This window comes from Bison bison, unplaced genomic scaffold (assembly GCF_000754665.1).
Source record: "Bison bison bison isolate TAMUID 2011002044 unplaced genomic scaffold, Bison_UMD1.0 scf7180017864483, whole genome shotgun sequence".
NCBI classification, from domain to species: Eukaryota; Metazoa; Chordata; class Mammalia; order Artiodactyla; family Bovidae; genus Bison; species Bison bison.
Genome location: NW_011495043.1, coordinates 1,427,483 through 1,448,861, shown reverse-complemented (window position 1 = coordinate 1,448,861; position 21,379 = coordinate 1,427,483). Strand labels below are relative to the sequence as shown.

The window sequence follows — 21,379 nt, the reverse complement described above, 5'->3', positions numbered from 1 at the left end:
GCCCCGGGGACCCGGCCATGGAGCAAGACGCGGGAGCCGCCGGCGCGGCGCCCGAGCCGGAACCCGAGCCCGCTTCGGAGCCCGAGGTGGGCGCGGGCATGTCCGAGGCGTTCTCCCGGCTCTGGACCGACGTGATGGGCATCCTGGTGAGTTACCTGGAGGCGCGGGGAGGGCGGGTCGTGGGTCTCCCCGGAGCAGGGCAGCCTCTGGGGGACCTCGCGTTCCTGCGCGCTCGCTGACTCGGCCAGCCCACCCCTTGGGGGTCGTCCTTCTCCGGCTCTAGTTCTTAAGGGGTTAAATTCACAAGGTTTAGGATTTCAAAAACCTAATTAAAAAATAACCAGCCACAGATCAGATCAAAGATAGATGTTTTAAACAATCGGGTGTGGTGTTGCACAGTGTAATCTGGGACACCTGCTGAGAAGTTGGTGTGGAAAAAGAGGAAGAGTCTTTCAAAAGACTGGATGTAAATAAACCGTGTTTGGCTGCTGTGGATTTGGGAAGAGGCTGATTTTACTGATGTTTATTTGTTGTCTGAGCAGGAGAGGAAAACAATTACCTCCTTGCTCAGAACCACAACAAGTTAACTAACATACTCTGCAGTTTTCAATTTGTAGAATTACAGGATATTTGTTATGTGTTTGGGGCTAAAAACAATAGGGCTTATTTTGCTAAATCTGTATTGTCATGTATTTTGAAATGTCCAGTAACTAAACCCGCCCCTGGATTTGGCATAATTTCTGAAAAATAGTTTTTAGGCATGGAAGATGAAGCTTTAACTTGTTCAGGGTTCAGTGCCTTGAGGAATTAGTAGATTTGCTTCGATGGAGCTGTGGAGAGGCAGGTAGACTAGAATAAGATGTGTGGTAGGTCAGGCACCTTACTCCACACATAAAGTAAGCCTGGCATCTTACTCCACATATAAAAAGTCAACTTCAATGTAAAGATTTGGAATTGGCTGTTGTGGAAGCCAATTGGAAGAGGCTCTGTATTTACTTGGAGATTTTTTTTTTTTTTTTAATAGAAGGAGGTGTAGTTTGTTGAAAGAAGCTCTTTGGGAATGATGAAACCATTTTTACCGCAGTGATTCAGCTCTTGGGCTTTGTAGTGAGTGAGCCTGGATTCAGATCCCAGCCCTCCTATTGACTGACTGCATGGCCAAGGTACCCAGCTGCACTGATGTTCTATTTCATCACCTGAAAAGTGAAGCAAAGAAGATCTGCTTCTTGGATTTTCTGAGATTTAGCTAAGTTGATACATAGCTAGTGCTCAGCATACTAGTGTTAATAGAAGAGGACGGCAGAGGTAAGTGAGCAAACTCAGGGAAACAGTGAAGGACACGGAAGCCTGGCATGCTGCAGTCCATGGGGTCGCAAAGACTTGGATACACTGAGCAATTGAACAACAATAAGTAATGGCTGTCTATTTTTTTTTTCTTGCAAATAATCTTGTGGCTCATCTTTCCAGAGATCCTAAAAGTCCCAGTTATTCCATCTTTAGGTGTCCTTTGGTATTAATGATTATTCCTATGCCGAGAGCCAGGGAAGGTTGGTCAAAGATTTCTACCTGCTCTTCTCACTCTCTGATATTTTATTTTACTTATTTTTTGAAAGCAGATTTGTTCAGGGAAATACACACTCCATAGACAGAGTGTGGGCCGTCTCACAAGGGCGCTCCAATATTTTAAAAATATATATTGAGAAACACTTCAAGTTATGCTATTTGCCTTTTCTGAACATTACCGATGAATACGGGCCTTCAGTGAAATTCCAGAAAACTCAATGAACATATATAAAAGTTGTGGTGATAGACTGTATTTTAAGTTCATCCAGCAGAAGCTTATCTTGCTATTTCTTGCTTAGGTCTCACTCTAAATTTTCAGTCACTGAGAAAATTGGTTTGCATCTTTTAGTAGGGTGTGGGCTGGGGAGGGAAGGCTTAGAGGGGCTCACTTATATTGAAGTGTGGGCTCAGGGTCGTTTGGGGGTGGGGGTGGCATGGAGCACTTTCTGAAGAGTGACTCTCCCTTCCCTGGCAGATTCCAGCACTGTTGGGTCAGTCGTAGCAGAGTGTTCTTTGGCTGAGTTAGAAGACGGGGTGGGGCTCAAAAAGCCCAAACCTGTTATTCAAAAGGCCGATGCAGGAGAAAAGAAAATATGTGCTTCTTACAGAGCTAATATTTAGTTCTATGTGAGGCTGAAAGACGGTTACGGTTGTCCTAAACAGGTAGTGTTCACTCCTGCTTTCCCGTCTTTTATAAGATCTTCTTTTCCTGTAAATCTTGGGCATCAAGATTGTTCCTTAGGCAAAAGGCAGACGCAGAGGACACAGCTTACCTATCCTCTGTACAGGCCTATGAGAAGTCACTGGGGGAAAAGGATCTTTATTCTGTGTTGAGGATGCTATCATCCAAGTGTTTGTAAGAAACTATCTTTGGAAAAATATATCATGACACAAAACTGACGTCAGACTTTGTCTGTTCTTACAGAGATAAAAGACACCATTTTCTTCATTTTGTATTTAAAATACGGGATTTTACAATCATCTCTCAGCCTAGATGGACGAAGTGACTTGGGCATTGAATACCTTGTTAGAGGCAACGTCAAGCTGGACCCCAGGTTTCTGACTTGCACCAGTCAGGAGCATGTTGCCATGATGCTCCATAGTTAACTGTCCCAGATCAACTTAGTAGAAATGTGATTACATCTGGTATTGTAGGCAAAGGTGATTTGGAAGTTTGTGGACCTGTGGTAAAGAATCCGCCTGCCAATGCAGGAGACTCAAGTTCTATCCCTGGGTCCGGAAGATCCCCTGGAGAAGGAAATGGAAACCCACTCGAGTATTATTGCCTGGGAAATACCATGGACAGAGGGGCCTGGCAGGCTACAGTCCTTGGGGTCGCTATAGAGTTGGACACGACTTAGCGACTAAACAATAGCAACAAATTTGGAAGATTCTTTTACCTGATAGCTCAGGTGGTAAAGAATCTGCCTGCAGTGCAGGAGATCCCTGCATCCCTGTGTTCCATTCCTGGGTCGGGAAGATTCCCTGGAGAAGGGATAGGCTACCCACTCCAGTATTCGTGGGCTTCCCTTGTGGCTCAGCTGGTGAAGAATCCACCTGCAATGTGGGAGACCTGGGTTCGATCCCTGGGTTGAGAAGATCTCCTGGAGAAAGGAAAGGCTACTCCCTGCAGTATTCTGGCCTGGAGAATCTCAAAGTCAGACAGGACTGAGGGACTTTCACTTTTTTATTAGAGAACTTCGGAGGGGAGTAAGAGGTAGAAGGGGAATTATACATCCAAGCATCATACTTAGCAGATTTCAGGCACAGTTGCTACTTTTATTTTTTAGATTCTTCTCAGTGTAAAAATATGAACTTCAAAGCCTATTAGGGTTTTTAATTGAATGAGCACAGCTCCCCTTTCCCGAAGGGGCAGTATAACAAGGAACACTCACCATCTGTCTCCCGTTCCCCTCCTCCCCACCCCCCAGCCCAGACCCCCCAGCCCCGAACCCCGACCCGCCCCACCCCAACCCCGGTAGATTTTGTTGGTTCTGACCCAGGGGAGGGGTGTTACCCCAGAGGCATTGATCTCAGTAAATACAGGGTGGTTGTTTGAGTTCATTAGGGCACATTTTGCATTCAAATTAATTCAGTCCTGCACAGTTCAGCACCAACTAGTTGCTTTTAGATAGTTGTTAACAAAACGCTTATTTAGAGAAGTAACAGTATAATTTATGGCATGAAAATGAGAGTACTGGCATGAATAAAATGCTAACAAGTGAATATATAATAGGGAACCCCTACTTACTATGGATTGTGCAGGCCTAGAGGGCATGGTCCGTATTTTACTCAATTTTCTACCTCCAGGGCTTGGGACTTACTGACTGGCTGCTGAGAACATGATTTTTTTGAGTGAAAAAGGAAGAAAGCTTGTACTCTGAAGTGCAGGAGCCACTTCAAAATATAGTTCTGTACACTCATGCCCTGGCTTATAATGGGGTGCCTTTATGAAGAATAAATTTTCTTTATGCTGAATCTACCACTTGGACAGTTCCAGTGTGCAAACTCAAATCCTGGCACTTTCACTGAAAGCGTATCGGCAAATTGGAAAATATTTGTAAACCCTGAGCAATTAAACCGTGGTCTTCTAGTCAGATACTCTGTTCTGTTCTCTAACTCGGCAACGTATGGTCTGCTTGGGTTTGCAAAACCTGACACCTTTCAGGATGACATTCTTAGACTTCTGTTGAGATGTACAGAACCAGTTAGAATCCTCTGGGGGTTTACTTTTATTTTTACTCCCTTCTTGTTATTCAGTTGCTCAGTAATGTCCGACGCTTTGAGACCCCACGGACTGCCGCACACCAGGTTTCCGTGTCCTTCACTACCTCCCGGGGTTGCTCAGACTCAGGACCGTTGCGTTGACGACTCCATCTAACCATCTCATCCTCTGTCCCCCTGGTTACAGACAAAACATTCCATTTTCTATTTTGGGGTGGGGGAGCCTAGATTTTTTTTTTTTTTTTTAAGAGTAGGAATTGTTGAGGTTATTAGAAGAGGTGGATCTTATTTTCAGCCCCAAGTATCCATTTGGTAAATTGTGATGGTTCATAAAGTTTTCCTCCAATTGGAAGAAGCAGGCATTCAAGACTCCTTTGCTGGGAAGGGAGAGGAAGGGAGTTAGTAAGTAACTATTGTTTGCTAGATCCTGCAAGATGCACCTCCCCCAGACCTTACATTTCCCTGCTGTGTTGCTACAATTTACACCCATTTCCTAGCAATGCTTAGAAAATATCCATTGTGTAGACAAACTCTACACAGATGACCTTCCCCTCTTCTAGTTCCTATGCAGGCTACAGAAAAGTGTAGTAGGTTTATTTAAGTTAATAAACATAATAAATAAACTCTTTAGGTTGTCTGCTAGGTTTATTGTATCTTGCTGATTACTAAAGTCCTCTTTCTTTAAAAGATTCTCCTTCACTCTGTATTTAAGTGTGGGGGAGGGAAGAGGCCTGTGAGATCCCTAGGGGGCTTTTAAAATGCAAACTCCTTTGTACCGAACAGTGTGTAATTTACATATTGTTGGGTGGTGTCTAACCGTAAGCCCTTTAGCTAATGACTTAATTTTAGGTCTTGGAATCTGAGCGTCAGCCCTAGTGTCAAGTATTCTGACTTCATCTTGATTTTATGTTCCTGTTAGGCAGCGGAAAGCCTATGGCTTTTTCATAAGTAGAGCAATTGCAGGGTGATGTATCAGGAGGCACTGACTAAAGAGACCCTGGACAGGAGCCCTCAACTCCTTCATTTAGATAGGAATGGGAGGGCTTCGGGCAGCAGAGTAGGGGCCAGAGCTCAGACCTCTCAATTTTCAATTATCTGCCAAAGACAGAGTTAAGCCTTATAATTCTGGCTGGGGCCCTTGATTTGCTATCAAAAAAGACCCCTGGGGACTTCCCTAGTGGTCCAGTGGCTAAGACTCTGAACTCCCAATGCAGGGGACCCAGGTTCCATCCCTGGATCCCTATTCAGAAAACTAGATTCCCACATGTCACAACTGAGAGTTTGGGTGTAGCAACTAAGACCCAGCAGAGCCAAATAAATAAATAAAATGATCATTTTTTTAAAAAAAGAGGCCCTGGCACTAAAGTCACAGTGCATATTCCTAGTCTTCCAGCATCTTGCTTTCATGCTTTCTTTGCCGCTCTCTACCTTGAAACATTTTCCCCCTTCCACCTGGCTTGTTCTGCATCCTTTTCACCATCCTTGACTCCAGCTTCTGACCAGAGACTGTCACCGTGTTGGGAGAGGGACTGAATCCCAATGGTGGGCAGGGCCCTTCCTGTACTTACTTGGTCTTCTCATTGCGACCATTGAGCAGTGTTGTCCCCATTTTGCAGTGGAGTTAAATGTGCACATCCTGAATTACACAGATAGTGAACAGGGGAGCTGGGATTTGAATCCCCTGTTACTTCCTGGAAATTAACTCACAGTTGCAGTTTTATAGTTCATTCTTTCACATCTCTACTGGGACACTTATTGAGTATTGGAAGAAAACCGATGACAAAACTAGACAGCCTCTTCAAAAGCAGATACAGCACTTTGGCAACAAAGGTCCATATAGTCAAAGGTATGGTTTTTCCAGCAGTCGTGTATGGATGTGAGAGTTGTACCATAACAAAGGCTGCTGCTGCTGCTAAGTCACTTCAGTCGTGTCCGACTCTGTGCGACCCACTAGACGGCAGCCCACCAGGCTCCCCCGTCCCTGGGATTCTCCAGGCAAGAACACTGGAGTGGGTTGCCATTTCCTTCTCCAATGCATGAGAGTGAAAAATGAAAGTGAAGTCGCTCAGTCGTGTCCGACTCTTAGCGACCCCATGGACTGTGTAGCCCACCAGGCTCCTCCATCCATGGGATTTTCAGGCAAGAGTACTGGAGTGGGGTGCCATTGCCTTCTCCGAACAAAGGCTGAGTGCCAAAGAATTGATGCTTTCGAACTGTGGTGTTGGAGAAGACTCTTGAGAGTCCCTTGGATTGCAAGGAGATCAAACCTGTCAATCCTAAAGGAAATCAGTCCTGAATATTCATTAGAAGGACTGATGCTGAAGCTGAAGCTGAAGCTCCAATCCTTTGGCCACCTGATGCAAAGAGCCAACTATTTAGAAAAGACCCTGATTCTGGGAAAGATTAAAGGCAGGAGGAGAAGGGGACGACAGAGGATGAGATGGTTGGATGGCATCACCAACTCGATGGACATGAGTCTGAGCAAGCTCTGGGAGTTGGTGATGGACAGGGAAGCCTGGCATGCTGCAGTCCATGGGGTCTCAAAGAGTTGGACATGACTTAGTGACTGAACAACAGCAAATGGACTGTCAATCTTTCTGCTTACGTTTTTAAGCTAAGTACTAACTGCACATACCCTTGGCTTCCAGAAGGACAAACAGCATCCACCGCTCCTTCCTTAAATACCTAGTTGTGTAGTGCAGTGTGTAGAGTGCTCCAAGGAGGCTGGAGTACAGAGTCGGGGGTGGGGGGTGGTCAGCCATGGTGCTGGTGCAGGCAGGTCAGTCCCAGAGATGCCTTCCACCTTGGGTCCTGGCAGTGAGTAGGTTTCCCTTGAGAGGTGTTCCCCAGTGAGGGCTAAGGAGGAAAGAAGGGAGGAAGGGCCTTCTGGAGAGAGCTGAGGGGAAAAGAGACGGGAGAGCACAGCACACTGAGGTGGGTACTGGGTAGTGAGAGCTGAGGTAGCTGGCATCATTCTGTAGGCTCCAATGAGAAGCCATTGCAGAATTTTAAACTGACATGTGACATGATCACTTTCTAGAAATGTGACTTCTGTGGGTGATGAGTTGGTGATGAATTTGGAAGAAGACTAGTGGTCTAGGCAAGAGAAGATGAGAGGTTAAACGTTTGTGAAATGTACGAGTTTATCTATCATCTGGCTTCTATTCATCTCAATATTTTCCTCTGTAAGTAGTCAAGGATTGCTCCTGGTAACTTACTTTTGATAAATTCTTTTCCGCTCAAGAGTAGGCTGGGTTAATGCGAGAGATTTTTAGAGATGTTGTAGTGCTGTAACTTTTTCATTCTAAAGAAAAATTGTCTATCTTGACACATCTACGTGTACACATATCTGCTTACCTGTCTTTGCTTGGGAGTGAATGATTTGTTTCCTTAAAAAGGAGATTTATTATTTATAACTACACACACAATGCTATAACCGAAGGATCTTTAATTCCATCTTTTAAAAGCTAATTCTAAAGGACAGTGAAAGAGAGGGAAATGCTCAGTGTGGCATGTCACGTGTATATGCTCAGTCCTGTCTGACTCTTTGCGGCCCCATGGACTTGTAGCCCGCCAGGCTCCTCTGTCCATGGGATTTTTCAGGTAAGAACTGGTTGTCATTTCCTTCTCCAGGAGATCTTCCCTACCCAGAGCTTGAACCTGAGTCTCTTGCATTGGCAAGTGGATTCTTTACCACTGAAACACTTGGGTCGAAGAATACTTGATGCTTCAGACTTAACCATCATAATCCCGCTATTATATGATGAGTTTATCCATAGTTTACACACATTCTTTTTTAGGGTAGGAATAAAATTGATTTCAAAATAATGAATTTAGATGTGTAGAGGCTAAAGCTCTAAGAATTAACTGTACCTTTTAATACCAGTGTAAGACTATAAGCAGTAAACCTTCAGACTAATTTTGAGATAAAATGTATTTTTATGATGACTTGGAATTGTTTCTCAAATAAACGTATACTAATTTGCTAATTAACTTAATTTGGTCAGGACACCTGGAATGTGTGGGTCTGCCGGTCGTTAGCTTTGCTCCTAGCCAGCTGCCTAGTGTCCCCCCTTTTGTTTCATAAGATGTTTCACTGGATAGCATTAATTCTTTATGAGTTGAGATGCTTCCTGGAGATAACTTAGCTTGTATTTTTTCTTGCTTGTCAAGTCCTGTAATAGAGAATCCGGCACGGAGGCTGGAGACTCAGGCATTGGAGTATCTTAGAGACAGAACCTCTCTGCAACCCATATTCTTTCTTTTCTGAAGGGACTTCCTCTTGTTTTTCAACTTTCTAAGCTGATTGGTGAAAACACGGATACGTTTGCGTTTATAATGATTGCTCTATAGAGTTTAGTTCTGTGTGTCCATAGAGATACTTGGCAGCTCTCCTTGGTGTCTGTGATGCAGATTTGGTTCTTGGTTGGTTCTGTTGCTTCATCCACTGCTTGTTTGGTTTTACAGCAAGCAGTGAATGAGGAAGGTCTAGTGTGTCCACACATCACTCTGCGCCTGTTACGGCTTCATTTTCTGTCCTGGTTTGAAGATTTGAAAGTGGAATTAAAAGTGAAAGAAAAATAATGCCTATAATTGTAATCTTAACTAAAAGTATTATTGAAGGGCAGAAGAAAAACTTTTTTTTTTTAGTTTAGTGTGTATCCTTAATCTTGGTTACTTTCAAAATGTATCCTAATTTTGTGGACTTGATGACTTTTGCCTAAGACTTCTTATCAACCAACACATTTTTTTCACACTCGAGGTAAAAAATGTTTTTATGCTTTTTTGGGCACTCTTAAAAATTGAGTGTTTCAATATTATTTGTTATTAAGAAGAAAGGTATATTCTAGTTTAAGAATAAGTATCTTTGCTATAGGCTTACATTCATTTTCAGAGGGTTTAAAGGACTCTTTATAACTTTAAAGGATTTAAAGTTATCGTTATAAGATAACTGCTTCTTGGCCTTTTGGCTAAAATGGAGTCTTGTAGTATGAGGGCTTCCAGGTGGCACCATGGTACAGAATCTCCTGCTAATGCAGGCAATGCAGGAGACACAGTTTCAATTCCTGGATCAGAAAGATCCACTTCCTGGAGTAGGAAATGGTAGCCCACTCCAGTATTTTTGCCTGAAGAATTTCATGGATAGAGGAGCCTTGTGGGCTACAGTCCACGTGGTCGCAAAGAGTTGGACATGACTGAGCACAGACATGAGATAAAACGTTAACAATTTTACAAGTGTCCTTGTTTGAAAATATGCAGGGTTAAAAAATTTTTTTTAAACAAAACAGTAGTGAGATACCCCTGCACACCTATAACAATTGCCAGAGTCTGGAACACTGACCACATCAAATGCTGAAGAAGATGAGGAACAACTGAAACTCTTGTTCACTGCTGGTGAGAATGAAAAATGGTACAGCCACTTTGGAAGACCATTTGGTGGTTTCTTACAAAACTAAGTCTTATTCTCACCATCCAGTCCAGCAATTGCACTCCTTGGTGTTTGCCCAAAGAAAGTGAAAACTTAGGTCCTCCACACAAAAAACTGCATACATCTATTTATAGCAACTTTATTCATAATTGCCCAAACCTGGAACCAACCAAAATGTCTTTCAGTAGGTGAATGGACAAGTAAAGCTTGGTGGAAATTATCTAGGGATAAAAACAAATGAGCTATCAAGCCATTAACAGATGTGGAAGAACCCTAAATGCTTATGACTAAGTGAAAGAAACCAATCCGAGAAGATTTTTGATTCTGACTATATGACAGTTTGGAAAAGGCAAGACTATGGAGACATTGAAAAGATCAGTGGTTGCCAGGGTTGGGGGAAGGGACGGATGAAGAGGTGGAGCATGGAGAATTTTTATAATGATGTTCAACAGCAAGAGTGAATCATGTTGCATGCTTTGGATTTGGGGTGATTATGATGTGACAACGTAGGTTGTAACAAATGTACTCACCACTCTAATGTGTCTGATGGATTTATTTCAATACCCCAAGCAATTCTCAGATTTTCAGTGGACACTGAGTTTCCCACAAATTTAATTCAAATCTGACATTTTTTCTGCTAGTGTTAGGTCTTGCTATCTACTAGCTCAGTCCCAAAGACTGCCCCTATTACAGTTGCCAATCGCAAGTCCAGATTGTTATGTGTGGTTTCGATTGGCTGGCTGCTGGATTCCATTAGTTTGCTAGAGCAGCACTCAGAACTTGGGAAACCCAATTTACTTGCTAAATCAACCAGTTTTTACTTACTGGATTATGGGATTATAAAGAGATATAACTTAGGAACAGCCAGTTGGAAGAACCTTGCTTAGGGTTAGTATGTGGGGAGAGGGTAGAGCTTCTGAAACCGTTGACCTCAGGCTGGGACTTGACCCGTGTACCAGGACTCGGACCCACAAGGCCAGGACTTGAACACAGCCAAAACCCAGTTTGGGACTCTAACCCACGCGGCTGGGACTCGAACCCAGTCAAAACCCTGCTTGGGACTTGACCCAATAATCTTTTAATTAGAATTACTCACATGTTCTTTGTGTCTTTGCACAGAAGGAATTCAGTGAGAAACAAAGTGATTGGTAAGAAGTGGATTTATTCAGAGAGAAACATAGTCCACAGAGTGTGGGCCATTGCAGAGGGTGAGTGGGCCCCAAATTGTGGCATGGTTAATTTTTATGGGCTGGGTAAACGAGTGGATGGAGAAGGAAATGGCATCCCACTCCAGTGTTATTGCCTGGAGAATCCCAGGGACGGGGGAGCCTGGTGGGTTGCTGTCTATGGCGTCGCACAGAGTCGGACACGATTGAAGCGACTTAGCAAGCAAATGAGTGGAAGGATTATTCCAACCTTTTTTGGGGAAAGCATGGAGATTTCCAGAAATTGAGCCACTGCCCACTTTTTGGCTTTGCTGATCGGCCTTGGAACTGTCCTGGCAATTGCTGATGTGTTACAGTGAGCGTATACTGAGGACCAAGGTCTAGCTGAAGTTGACTTGTCTGCCATCTTGGACCCTTTTGATTCTAATCAGTTGATGTTGTGTCCTCCGGCTGTGTCATTCTTTCAAAGATTGTGCCCTGCTCCCTTCTCTCCTGTTTCACTTCCATGTTCTTTCAGGCACCTCGGGCACCTCTCTCCTTGAATTTCCATGTAGTCACCAGTCCAGCAGCTCTCTGAACTCTGTCCTTTTAGGTTTTTATGGAGGCTTCATTATATAGGCAGGATTGGCCTTTGGTTACTGCACTCAATCTCTAGCCCCGCTTCCCTTCCAGGATACCGAGAATGAGATAAGACTGCAAGTTCCTAATTTCTAATCACTTGGTCTTCTTGGTGGCCAGCTCCATTCCGAGACTCTCTAGGAGCCCCAGCCTAAGTCACCTCATTAACAAAAATTCAGATGCCTCTGAAGGGACCCCTAATGAATGACACAAGATGCTCCTATCATTCCAAATTCAAGAGTTAGGAGCCCTGTGCCAGGACTGGGAAGAAGACCAACTATCTATTTCTTTTAAGTCACAACGTAATTGTAGGGGCTACTGATAATGAGGGAGGCTATGCATGTTTGGGGGCAGGAGACGTATTGAAAATCTATGTTTCCTTTAATTTTGCTGTGAGTTTGAAGCTACTAAACGATGAAGTCATAGTACAATATAATTAGATTTTTTTGTTTGTTTTATCAAGAGAAGAGGAACAGGATAAGCACATTTAGAAACAAGAAAAAATTGTTTGAACACCTCTTAGAAAACTGAAAGTTTGTTTTGTAGGGGAATAAAGAGCAAAGGAAGCAGTTCAGAGTGGCTTTAGAGCTTGGCTTCAGCATTTCGTGACCTAAGCAAGCTCCTTAACTGTTCTGTGCCTAGGTTTCCTCATCAGTAAAATGAGGACGATAGCCACTTACATCATTGGGTCTGGTCAGATTAATTCAGTCCCTAGAACTGTGCATGGCATATGGGAAGCAGATCATAAATGTTATTTATTATTAGCTGTTAATAGGTAAATGTTTAGTTGGAGTGTGAATTAATTTCTCTTCACGCTCATCTTTAAGTGGAGGGGTGGTCTGATACCACATGTTCAATTTAGGATTGATATTAACTATTGATTTAATTTGTTTTAATTTAACTTTTTTTTGGATGATTTAATGTTTTTAATGTTTGCCAAATGTCCTTTTTAGAATACAAAATTTAAAAACAAATGCATAAATTATTTCAAAGTATTAAACTTCATGTTTCACTTTAGGAAACTGGTGTTAAAAATGTTATGTGTACTTAAGAGAGAGAATGTATGGGACTTGTGAATAAGAAGGGTTTTCTGGAGGCAGGAAGGTATTTGTAATGAAAACATATTTTCAGCTTAAATGGTTGTACAGATTGCTATTTTTCAGTTCTCCTTGTGACTAAGTGGCACAATAGCATGAGATCTTTTTGATAGTTGACTTCTTAGAAATGTGTAAAATATGAAAAATATCCACTTAACTAATGATTTTATTTTTTGAGTTCTGGACCCATGTAACTGTACTAAATCTACTTTTAGTATCTTGAAATGTTTTTGTGAAATATTTCCCCAGGGTTTTGTTGATTTAACCACTGTTTTTGCCCAGGTTGCTAAGCATTCATTCTGTGTTTTTACATCTTGGTTTTCCATCTCCAATCAAGAATTTATAAAAGCATCATATGGTAGTGTCCCCACCAGAGCCCAGAGCAACCTGCAGACACATTATCAGTGTGAACTTGATAGAAAATGAGATTCTTTGTGCTTCAAGGAAGATTGTTATTATTATTAATCATTATTAGATAATATGCCACTTATGTACATTTTAATTTAGGGAATGACTTCATTATGCATTTATAGAAAACGTGAAACTTTGAGAAAGTCTATAAAGATGAACAATTTTATGTTGGAAAGATAAGACATCATTTTTAAAGCAGATTTTATCATGAAATACAATTTTACCGAGAACTTTCCACAAAAAATGTAGCCTTAGGACATAGTCTGCTGGGGAAAGGTCGTTACTGCTTCTGCAGCATTTTGCTTCTACTTACGTAACATGTGGTATCCAGGTGATGACTTAATGAAAGCCTCTCATAACACTGGTGCATGGTAGTGATTTGCCCTGATTAAGATATTATGAAATGGAGGCTATGCAATGAGCAATAAAGTAAATAGGTGTCAAAAGATACATGAAAGATACAATGAAATCTATGTGATGTTACTTTAGCACTAGCAGAGAATTATGTACTATTTCAACACACCAGAATGTCCGCTGGTAACCCCCTCATTCTGTGTCAAAGAACTCCTCAGCTTGTCAGGTCACTGAAAGACTGCACATCCCAGAGCTTGTGTCTTTAGAAAACAGGATCTCTTCCAGGTAGAAGAGCTTCCATAGGAACCTGAGGAGAGTCAAGTAGAATGAATATACTCCTTAAGCATCAGGAGATTTTTCGGCAAGTCACATCCCTTACTCTAAGTACTGCTCATGGAGATTAGGTGATAATACTTACATAGGCATGTAACTCCTTACGTTTCATAGTGTGTCCTTACATGCATCGACTGGTTTAATGCCCTTATAGCTACTAGAAACCCAGTTTGTTGGCAACCACAATTTGCTAGTCTGGTGAGTAATCCAGGGTTCCTGGTTTTCTTTTCAAACACACTGACATTTCACTGCCCAAACTTCAATACCCATAATTCAGCAATTTCTGATTGTGGCTTCTGCACATTCTAGGCCTCTAAGTTCATCTATTTGATCTGTGAAATAAAGGTGAAACACTGAAGTTATATCTTTGCAAATATTTTCAAATGCTTCTCTGAAGTCAACCTGACTGAGCTGGTTGTGGACTCCGCTATTCTTTGATCTGAGTTTGGAGGGAAAGCCAGAAGGTGATGCCCGGTCAGCGTTTGCCCATTTTCCATCCAGGTTGCCTGGTCCCTGAGGTCATGAATGCTATATTGTGGGTCAGTGTGGCAAACACTCAAGACTGCAGGCTCATCTTTTCTGAGGAGGCAGAAAGAAGCACAGACATCTGGTGGCTCATTGTTACCAGCTTGCCACGAATTCTAGAAAAGCCAAAGTTTAGTTCTCATGACTTCCAGTTTGTTCTTCTACTGTGGAAAACAGGAAGATCCACTTTCACAGACTCCTGTTGTCAGCCAAAAAGTTTTTCAAGCTGCAAAACTTTTTCAAGCTGCAGTTTGGTTTTATGATACTAGATTTGTCTGTATATATTTTTTAAAATCAAGATTTTTAAAAAGACACACACACTGTTCATTTGTATACCTGTTGACTTACTTGCAGACAAGTTTCAGGGCATTCTGTTTCAAGTTCTCACATACAAAGAAGAAAATCCTGGGTGAGAGTTGCTCGAGGGCGCTGGTTGTAGATGGTTCCCCAGAGGATCAGCCAGATACCAAGTGAACAAGCCAAAGCAAGATTGGTTTAAATCCTGAATTTGCTAGTTAGGTCAAGATAAGTCAGTCCTGAATTATGCAATGTGGTTGGCAGCAGGTGCTGATAAGGTTCCAAATGTTGTTTTGGTAGAAAAATGACTTAGCAAAATGAATGAGGGCTGGGGTCAGTGGCAGGCTACCTTCTGGTGTCCCCTGAAGATCTGAATCAAAACAAGTTTTCTTAGTGCAGAGAAAAGCATGCTGGTGCTGCAGCAGTGTCTTGGAGGTGATTAATAGTCACCACTGTACAACTGGGGTTATAGCCAACACTGAAATATCTTTTAAAACTAAAAGTGATCACCTTTTTTTCTTGTATTTTTAAGGCACTACTTCTGAGACCATTAGCAGTCAATTAATTGATTCTTTGGCTTCTGGTTTTCTAATGCTTTGTGTATCTGCTGTCCTATTACCCTGCTGTAAACTATTATTTTAAAAATAAAAGCCTATGTTCTTTGTGGCAAAGTAGAGAGAGCATGCAGATAGAATCAAAATTTTTTTTTCCTGCAAACCAAAGGAGCTTAGAAATTCAGTTGTCAGCAGATTCTTTGGAGGACTTCCTTTATTGATTCCTACACAGCTCTACATTCCTCGCTTCCTTGAAGCTTCAGAACTCACTGGATAGAACAAAGAACATTTTACAGTTTGTTACCCAGTCAACCATTGTAATTTTTTTTTCTCCCTCAAGGAATTTGGAGGTTATATTTTTGTGATGTAGTTGGAACATTCTTTCAAACCTGACTGCTGTAAAGACTTGTTTTTAATGCCATTTTAACAAAGCTGCTATGGAGCAAAAAGATACTAGTAATAAGAGCAATAATGTTGTTGGCAGCTGATGTAGATTGACTGATTGATCATGTACTACATGCCAAACACTCTGCTAAGCTCTTTTCATGCATTATCTCATTCCGTTGTCCCTATAGTCCTGTGAGGTGGTGGTGTGGGTTGAATTGTATCCCCCCAGAGAAGATGTGTTAAAGTCTGGACCCTCATTCTTAATCTCAGAATGCAGCCTTATTTGAAATAGAGTCTTTGCAGGTTTAATCAGGGGTTAAGATGAGGTTGTTAAGAGTGGGCTCTAATCCAAAGTGGGGAAATTTGGACACAGTCAAAGGCATCCACAGAGGGAAGATGCTGTGAAGACCCATGTAGACAGAGAGAAGTTCATGAAAATAGAGGATGACAGTGATGTGTCTATTAAGCCACGGAATGTCAAAGATTGCTGACAAAACACTGCAAGCTAGGAAGAGGCAAAGAAGGATTCCCCTACAGGTTTCAGAGGGAACATGTGAAACCTTGATTTGGGACTTCCCGATTCTAGAACTGAGATAGTGTTTCTAAGTCACCCAATTTGGGGTACTTTGGAATGCAGCAGCCCTAGGAAGCTGATCCAGGTGGGTGTGCTGGGTGTGTAGGGGAGCAGCTGCTGGGAAGAGGAGGCAGGTATAAAGAAAGCAAAACTTCTTCTAGTTTTAATACTTTGCAAGGACCAACACCTTGACCGGGAGGAGAAGGAAAGTTGACAAGGTAGAGAAGCAGTGAGCTTCAGTAAGAAACTGACGTGGGCAGCACAGACACCTGTGCAACAAACGCTGATTGGGTTTGGGTTGACTCCACCAGGGATGAGGAAGACAGGTTCCTCTGTCCCTCTTCCAAGTGCTAGGGAATGAAAACAGGGCCAGAGTCGAAGGAGGTGTTTGCTTGGTGAAGGTCCAGCATTTCCCATCTGATGAGCCGAGGAATGAAATGGATGGGAAATTGCCTTGTACCCCAGTTCCCATTAAATAAACCCTCAGGCCAGTTCCTTCAACTTTTCCCTCTTCTCACCATTATTATTACTCTCTCTCTCTGTATATCTAGTCAGGAAGAGACTATATATAATGCCTTCCCTCTTTGCTCTACAGTGGTAGAATTGAATGACTCCTCCAAAGAGGACAACACTTCCTTGTCCCTGCCCCCATCTCAACCATTACCCCAAAGAGAAGTTGGGAGAGGGTGCAGAGACAAAACAGACTGTCATTCTAGGTGGGGGCCAATGAGCTCGGGGTGGGGAGAAGGGTCAGAGAATCTGGCAAAGGGATTTGGGGGGGATTGCGTCTACGTGGCCCCAGGAATGTTAGTGGTGATATTTGTAAATATCAGGTCATGTTTCACCCTTTGGGCTCACCCATTGTGTTTTCTGCCCTCTGTCCTTCAGAGGGAGATGAATGATGGTGTCCCACAGGGACTGTGTTGGGAGAGGAGTGATAGAGGCTTCTGGCAGGAGGAGAAGGGGAAGACAGGGGATAAGATGGCTGGATGGCATCACCAACTCAATGGGCACAAGTCTGAATAAACTCCGGGAGTTGGTGATGGACAGGGAGGCCTGGTGTGCTGCAGTCCATGGGGTGGCAAAGAGCTGGACACGACTGAGCAACTAAACTGAACTTAACCGATGGAGGTTTCTGGATGAAAATGTTACCTCCACTTGAAGCTTCTCCTTACACCACTCTGCTCTCCTGGTCTCTGAGCCAATGTCAACTGCTGTAGTATCTTAACTATGATGCCCAATTTGAGGAGTCAGAAACCATTCCTTATGGAATTGCTGAGGGTCAGGAATGGAAGTATGGAGAAAATGGAAACAATATATAGTGTGTTTTATTTTAATCTCCGTGACTTTTTTGCTGAACATTTTAGTTAAAATCTTATGGGATTTTCATCCTAAAAGGTTTAGACCCTGGGATAAATTAGTTTTAATTCCCACCAATTGTTCAGAATAAATGCTTTGAGAGAACTGTTCTTTGTAAAGTACAATAAAAATGGATAGCTAGAAAAATTAAATTTCCTACATCATCTGTAGCCCATCCTGTTAGTGATGGACTGCTCCCCATAGTACATGATCATAGATTACATTTCCAACACTAGTTCAATGATTCAAGCCAAAACCTTCATCACTTCCCTTTGGAGACTATTACACAGCCCAGTAGACATCCTATTAAGAAACTTCTGATTTGCAGAGGAAAAGGGAAATTTTAAAGCTGAGACTGAGAAGGAAGATGATTCACGGTCCCGAAGGAAGAGGGCTCCAGAAATTTTCAGAGATGGCCCCCAGCTGCCACTTCTTCTGAAAACAGACTCACCCCAGGGCTGGGGGAAGTCAGTGGAGTAAGCGCTTGGAACAAAGTGCAGTCCCTTCAAAAACTGACAGAAGAATCAGTAATTTAAAATCAAGCTCAGCAATGGGTAGAAAAGGGTTTAAGAAACCTCATTAATGTGATATGATGTTAAAAATGCAAAAGTTGGCTGTTCTGAGCATGCTTAGAGTTTGTGATTCACTATCTAAGAAGAATATAAAACCAGAAATTGCTGTAGTTGGGGCAGGAAGAGACTCAAGGCCGAAAGGAAGGTTCTCTTGGTGCAAGGTCGAGGTGAGAGTCCCTTCTGGCTGGTGGCTCTATCTGTGCTTGAAAGGCTTGCTGACAAAGTGATTGGGTGAGTATTGTTTCCAAGAGTTTTGACAGCAACAAACACTGCAAAATAGTAACAGTGAAATGTGAAGGGAACACAATTTCAATACAGGGGTCGCCCCAACCCTCCATCCCCCACCCCACACACTATCACCCACCTTCCCATCCAAAAGTAGAGTGTTTCTGGCAGTTTTCATAAGCTGACCTCCTGCGTTGAGAGTGAAGCGTCTTAGCCACTGGACCACCATGGAACTCCAAAACTTTTTAAACGTAGGGCCCCGATCGGTCTTCTCAGTTTTCTTGAAATTTCCAAATCCCAAATTTCTCATCTGATCAATTAGAAAAGGCCTTCAGTGTTCCCTCTCCCGCTTCCCGTGTGATGACCTTGTGTTGACTTCTAAGATTAGACGTATTTTCACACTGACTTCATTGCTTCTCTCAGGAAGCACAGTGACGAAAAGCTGCAAGCTCACTATTGTAAGATGTCATTTGGCTGGAGTCCCCTGTGCTCAGCTGACCCACGTGGGCAGACAGGACTGTTCTCAGCTTCTTGAGAAACCAGACCCCCACATCAGACCCTGTGGTGGTGGGAGAATTCACGCCTGGAAGAGGCAGATTCCACCACCCAAATGATTGTTGATGGCAAGGGGAAGAGCTTTTTTCCCAGGCTGCTATCTCTAGTTGGTATAAACCATAGCATAAATGCAGTCTCTGGTATTCAAAAGTCTGATTCCAAATAATATTTACATGAAACTTCATGTATAAGAGCCTTAGTGGGGAAATAATTGCCAAACTTAATTAAATGTCTCAAAAAAAACCCCAAAACCCTCAAATACCTCTGTGTTACTGTTCATAAAAATAAAGACTTTACAGATAGTGGCATCCCTGGGCTTTGTTTAGACAATTAATTCTCTAATTTTGGTGCTTGTAATACTAGCTAGGCTCCAATCATTGGTGATGGACAGGGAAGCCTGGTGTGCTGCAGCCCATGGGGTCTCAAAGAGTTGGACACGACTGAGCGACTGAACTGAACTGAACCTGAATACTGGCTAAGATTGTTACTGAGCATCTGCTGTGTGACAGGCACTATGCTAAATGCCATCGGGGGTTATTGCTTTTCATCTTGTCACACTCCTGTTGAGATGAGATGAGATGCAGGTGCTGGCATTATCACCCCATTTTACAGATGAGGTCGAGTGAGGTTAGGTATCATGTAAGGGTCAGGGGCTTCCCAAGTGGTGTAAATTGGTAAAGAACTCATCTGCCAATACAGGAGACATAAGAAACGCGGGTTCGGTCCCTGCGTTGGGAAGATTCTCCTGGAGAAGGAAATGACAACCCACTCCAGTACTCTTGCCTGAAGAATCCCATGGACAGAGGAGCCTGGCAGGCTGCAGTCCCTGGGGTCGCGCAGAGTTGGTCGCAACTAAAACAACCAAATTCTTTCTTAGGCTTAAAGCGTAGGAGAGATCACGTCAGTCTTAAAACAGTTGCGTGAAGCCATGCCCATTCTGACTTGTAAGTCCTAGTCATCCGAGGCATTGCTCAGCCTTGGCCCTTCAGTGGTGCTGCTGCCCCAAAAGCTGTGGAGCCAAGGCCCTGCTCTAGTGTGCAGGGACACAGAACAAAGCACACCACTCCTGTTTACATCCTTGGCCCGGGCCACCCGTTTCTCTGTAGCCAGCAGGATTTCCTCAGGAAGCTGTCCTGGCAGAGGGCGGGCCGGGACTGACCAGGATGTGATGATCGCAGCCCCCTCTGCCCTCCAGGCTCTGCGCTGAGGTCAGGCCCCAATCTGTGTCTGGACCCACCCTTTCCAGTGCTCCCGCTCAGACTTGGGAGAGGGGAGTTGGTGGGAAGACACTGAGTTTCTGCCCCCCGGGCACCCAGCTCCGGTTTGCTATTTCATGCTCCAGCATGAAGAACTGGGGTAAAGAGCTTGGCAGGGGACACCTTCAGAGGCCACTAGAGCCACAGTCAGGGTCTCCAGGCCTCAGCTTTCCCCACAGGGCCACGAGTGGTCCCTCCAGTGCTGAGCTGTGATCCCGGCCTCGGACAGAAAGGATGGCTTGGATGATGTATGACTTCATTTGGCATGGCCAAGCACCCAGGGATGGGCTTCCTCAATTGTGGTTGGAAGGATGATTTAGCCGTACACCTGTGTGTGTAGCTTGGGCGTCAAGTTAACTAGCTGTCACTTTTATTTAAAAATATAATGGAGGGGAGCCTTCTGTGGAAGGCCTTAATAGATGACTTTATAATTTAGATAAGCAGTAAGGCAATGGCACCCCACTCCAGTACTCTTGCCTGGAACATCCCATGGACGGAGGACCCTGGTGGGCCGCAGTCCATGGGGTCGCTAAGAGTCGGACACGACTGAGCGACTTCAATTTCACTTTTCACTTTCATGCATTGGAGAAGGAAATGGCAACCCACTCCAGTGTTCTTGCCTGGAGAATCCCAGGGACTGGGGGGCCTGGTGGGCTGCCGTCTATGGGGTGCACAGAGTCGGACATGACTGAAGCGACTTAGCAGCAGCAGCAGCAAGGTTAGCTAAGATTTGTTAACATACCCAACTGCTGTAAGTCCACACTACTAAAATGGTGAAGTCAGGTTTTGGGGTAAACAGGTGTGGGTTTGAAGCCTGGGTCTGTGCTTCATGAGCTATGTGACAAATGGACACATTTGTCACCTCCCTGAGTATCTGTTCTCATTGGTATGGTGGAGTCAGTAAAACCTACATTGTCTTGAATGTTTTAAGTAAATAACATGTGAGAATACTGACATATAATGTAGATGTGTATCCTGTCTATGTATATGGCTATATACCTATATATAGATAGATTTATACGTATATATATATTTATAAATACCTGTATATTTGGAAAACTCAGCAGTGGCCACAGGACTGGAAAATGTCAGTTTTCATTCCAATCCCAAAGAAAGGCAATGCCAAAGAATGCTCAAACTACCGCACAATTGCACTCATCTCACATGGTAGTAAAGTAATGCTCAAAATTCTCCAAGCCAGGCTTCAGCAATACATGAACCGTGAACTTCTTGATGTTCAAGCTGGTTTTAGAAAAGGCAGAGGAACCAGAGATCAAATTGCCAACATCTGCTGGATCATGGAAAAAGCAAGAGAGTTCCAGAAAAACATCTATTTCTGCTTTATTGACTATGCCAAAGCCTTTGACTGTGTGGATCACAA

At 43.3% G+C, this 21,379-nt stretch overlaps 1 protein-coding gene across 4 annotated transcripts in view; it reads left to right on the top strand.

Annotated features, from left to right (window-relative positions):
- SASH1 (SAM and SH3 domain containing 1) overlaps positions 1–21,379 on the top strand; it is a 265,093-nt gene that overhangs the window by 74,647 nt on the left and 169,067 nt on the right. Inside the window, exon 1 of one of the 4 annotated variants that reach the window (XM_010862552.1) lies at positions 7–146. The exons of 2 other annotated variants lie outside the window; for them this stretch is intronic. In XM_010862552.1, the coding sequence (XP_010860854.1) occupies positions 18–146 (129 nt within the window). In that variant the 5' untranslated portion in view covers positions 7–17. Of the gene's footprint in view, positions 1–6; positions 147–171; positions 1,164–21,379 lie in introns of those variants that run through there. One more of the 4 variants, XM_010862554.1, reaches the window with a different exon arrangement.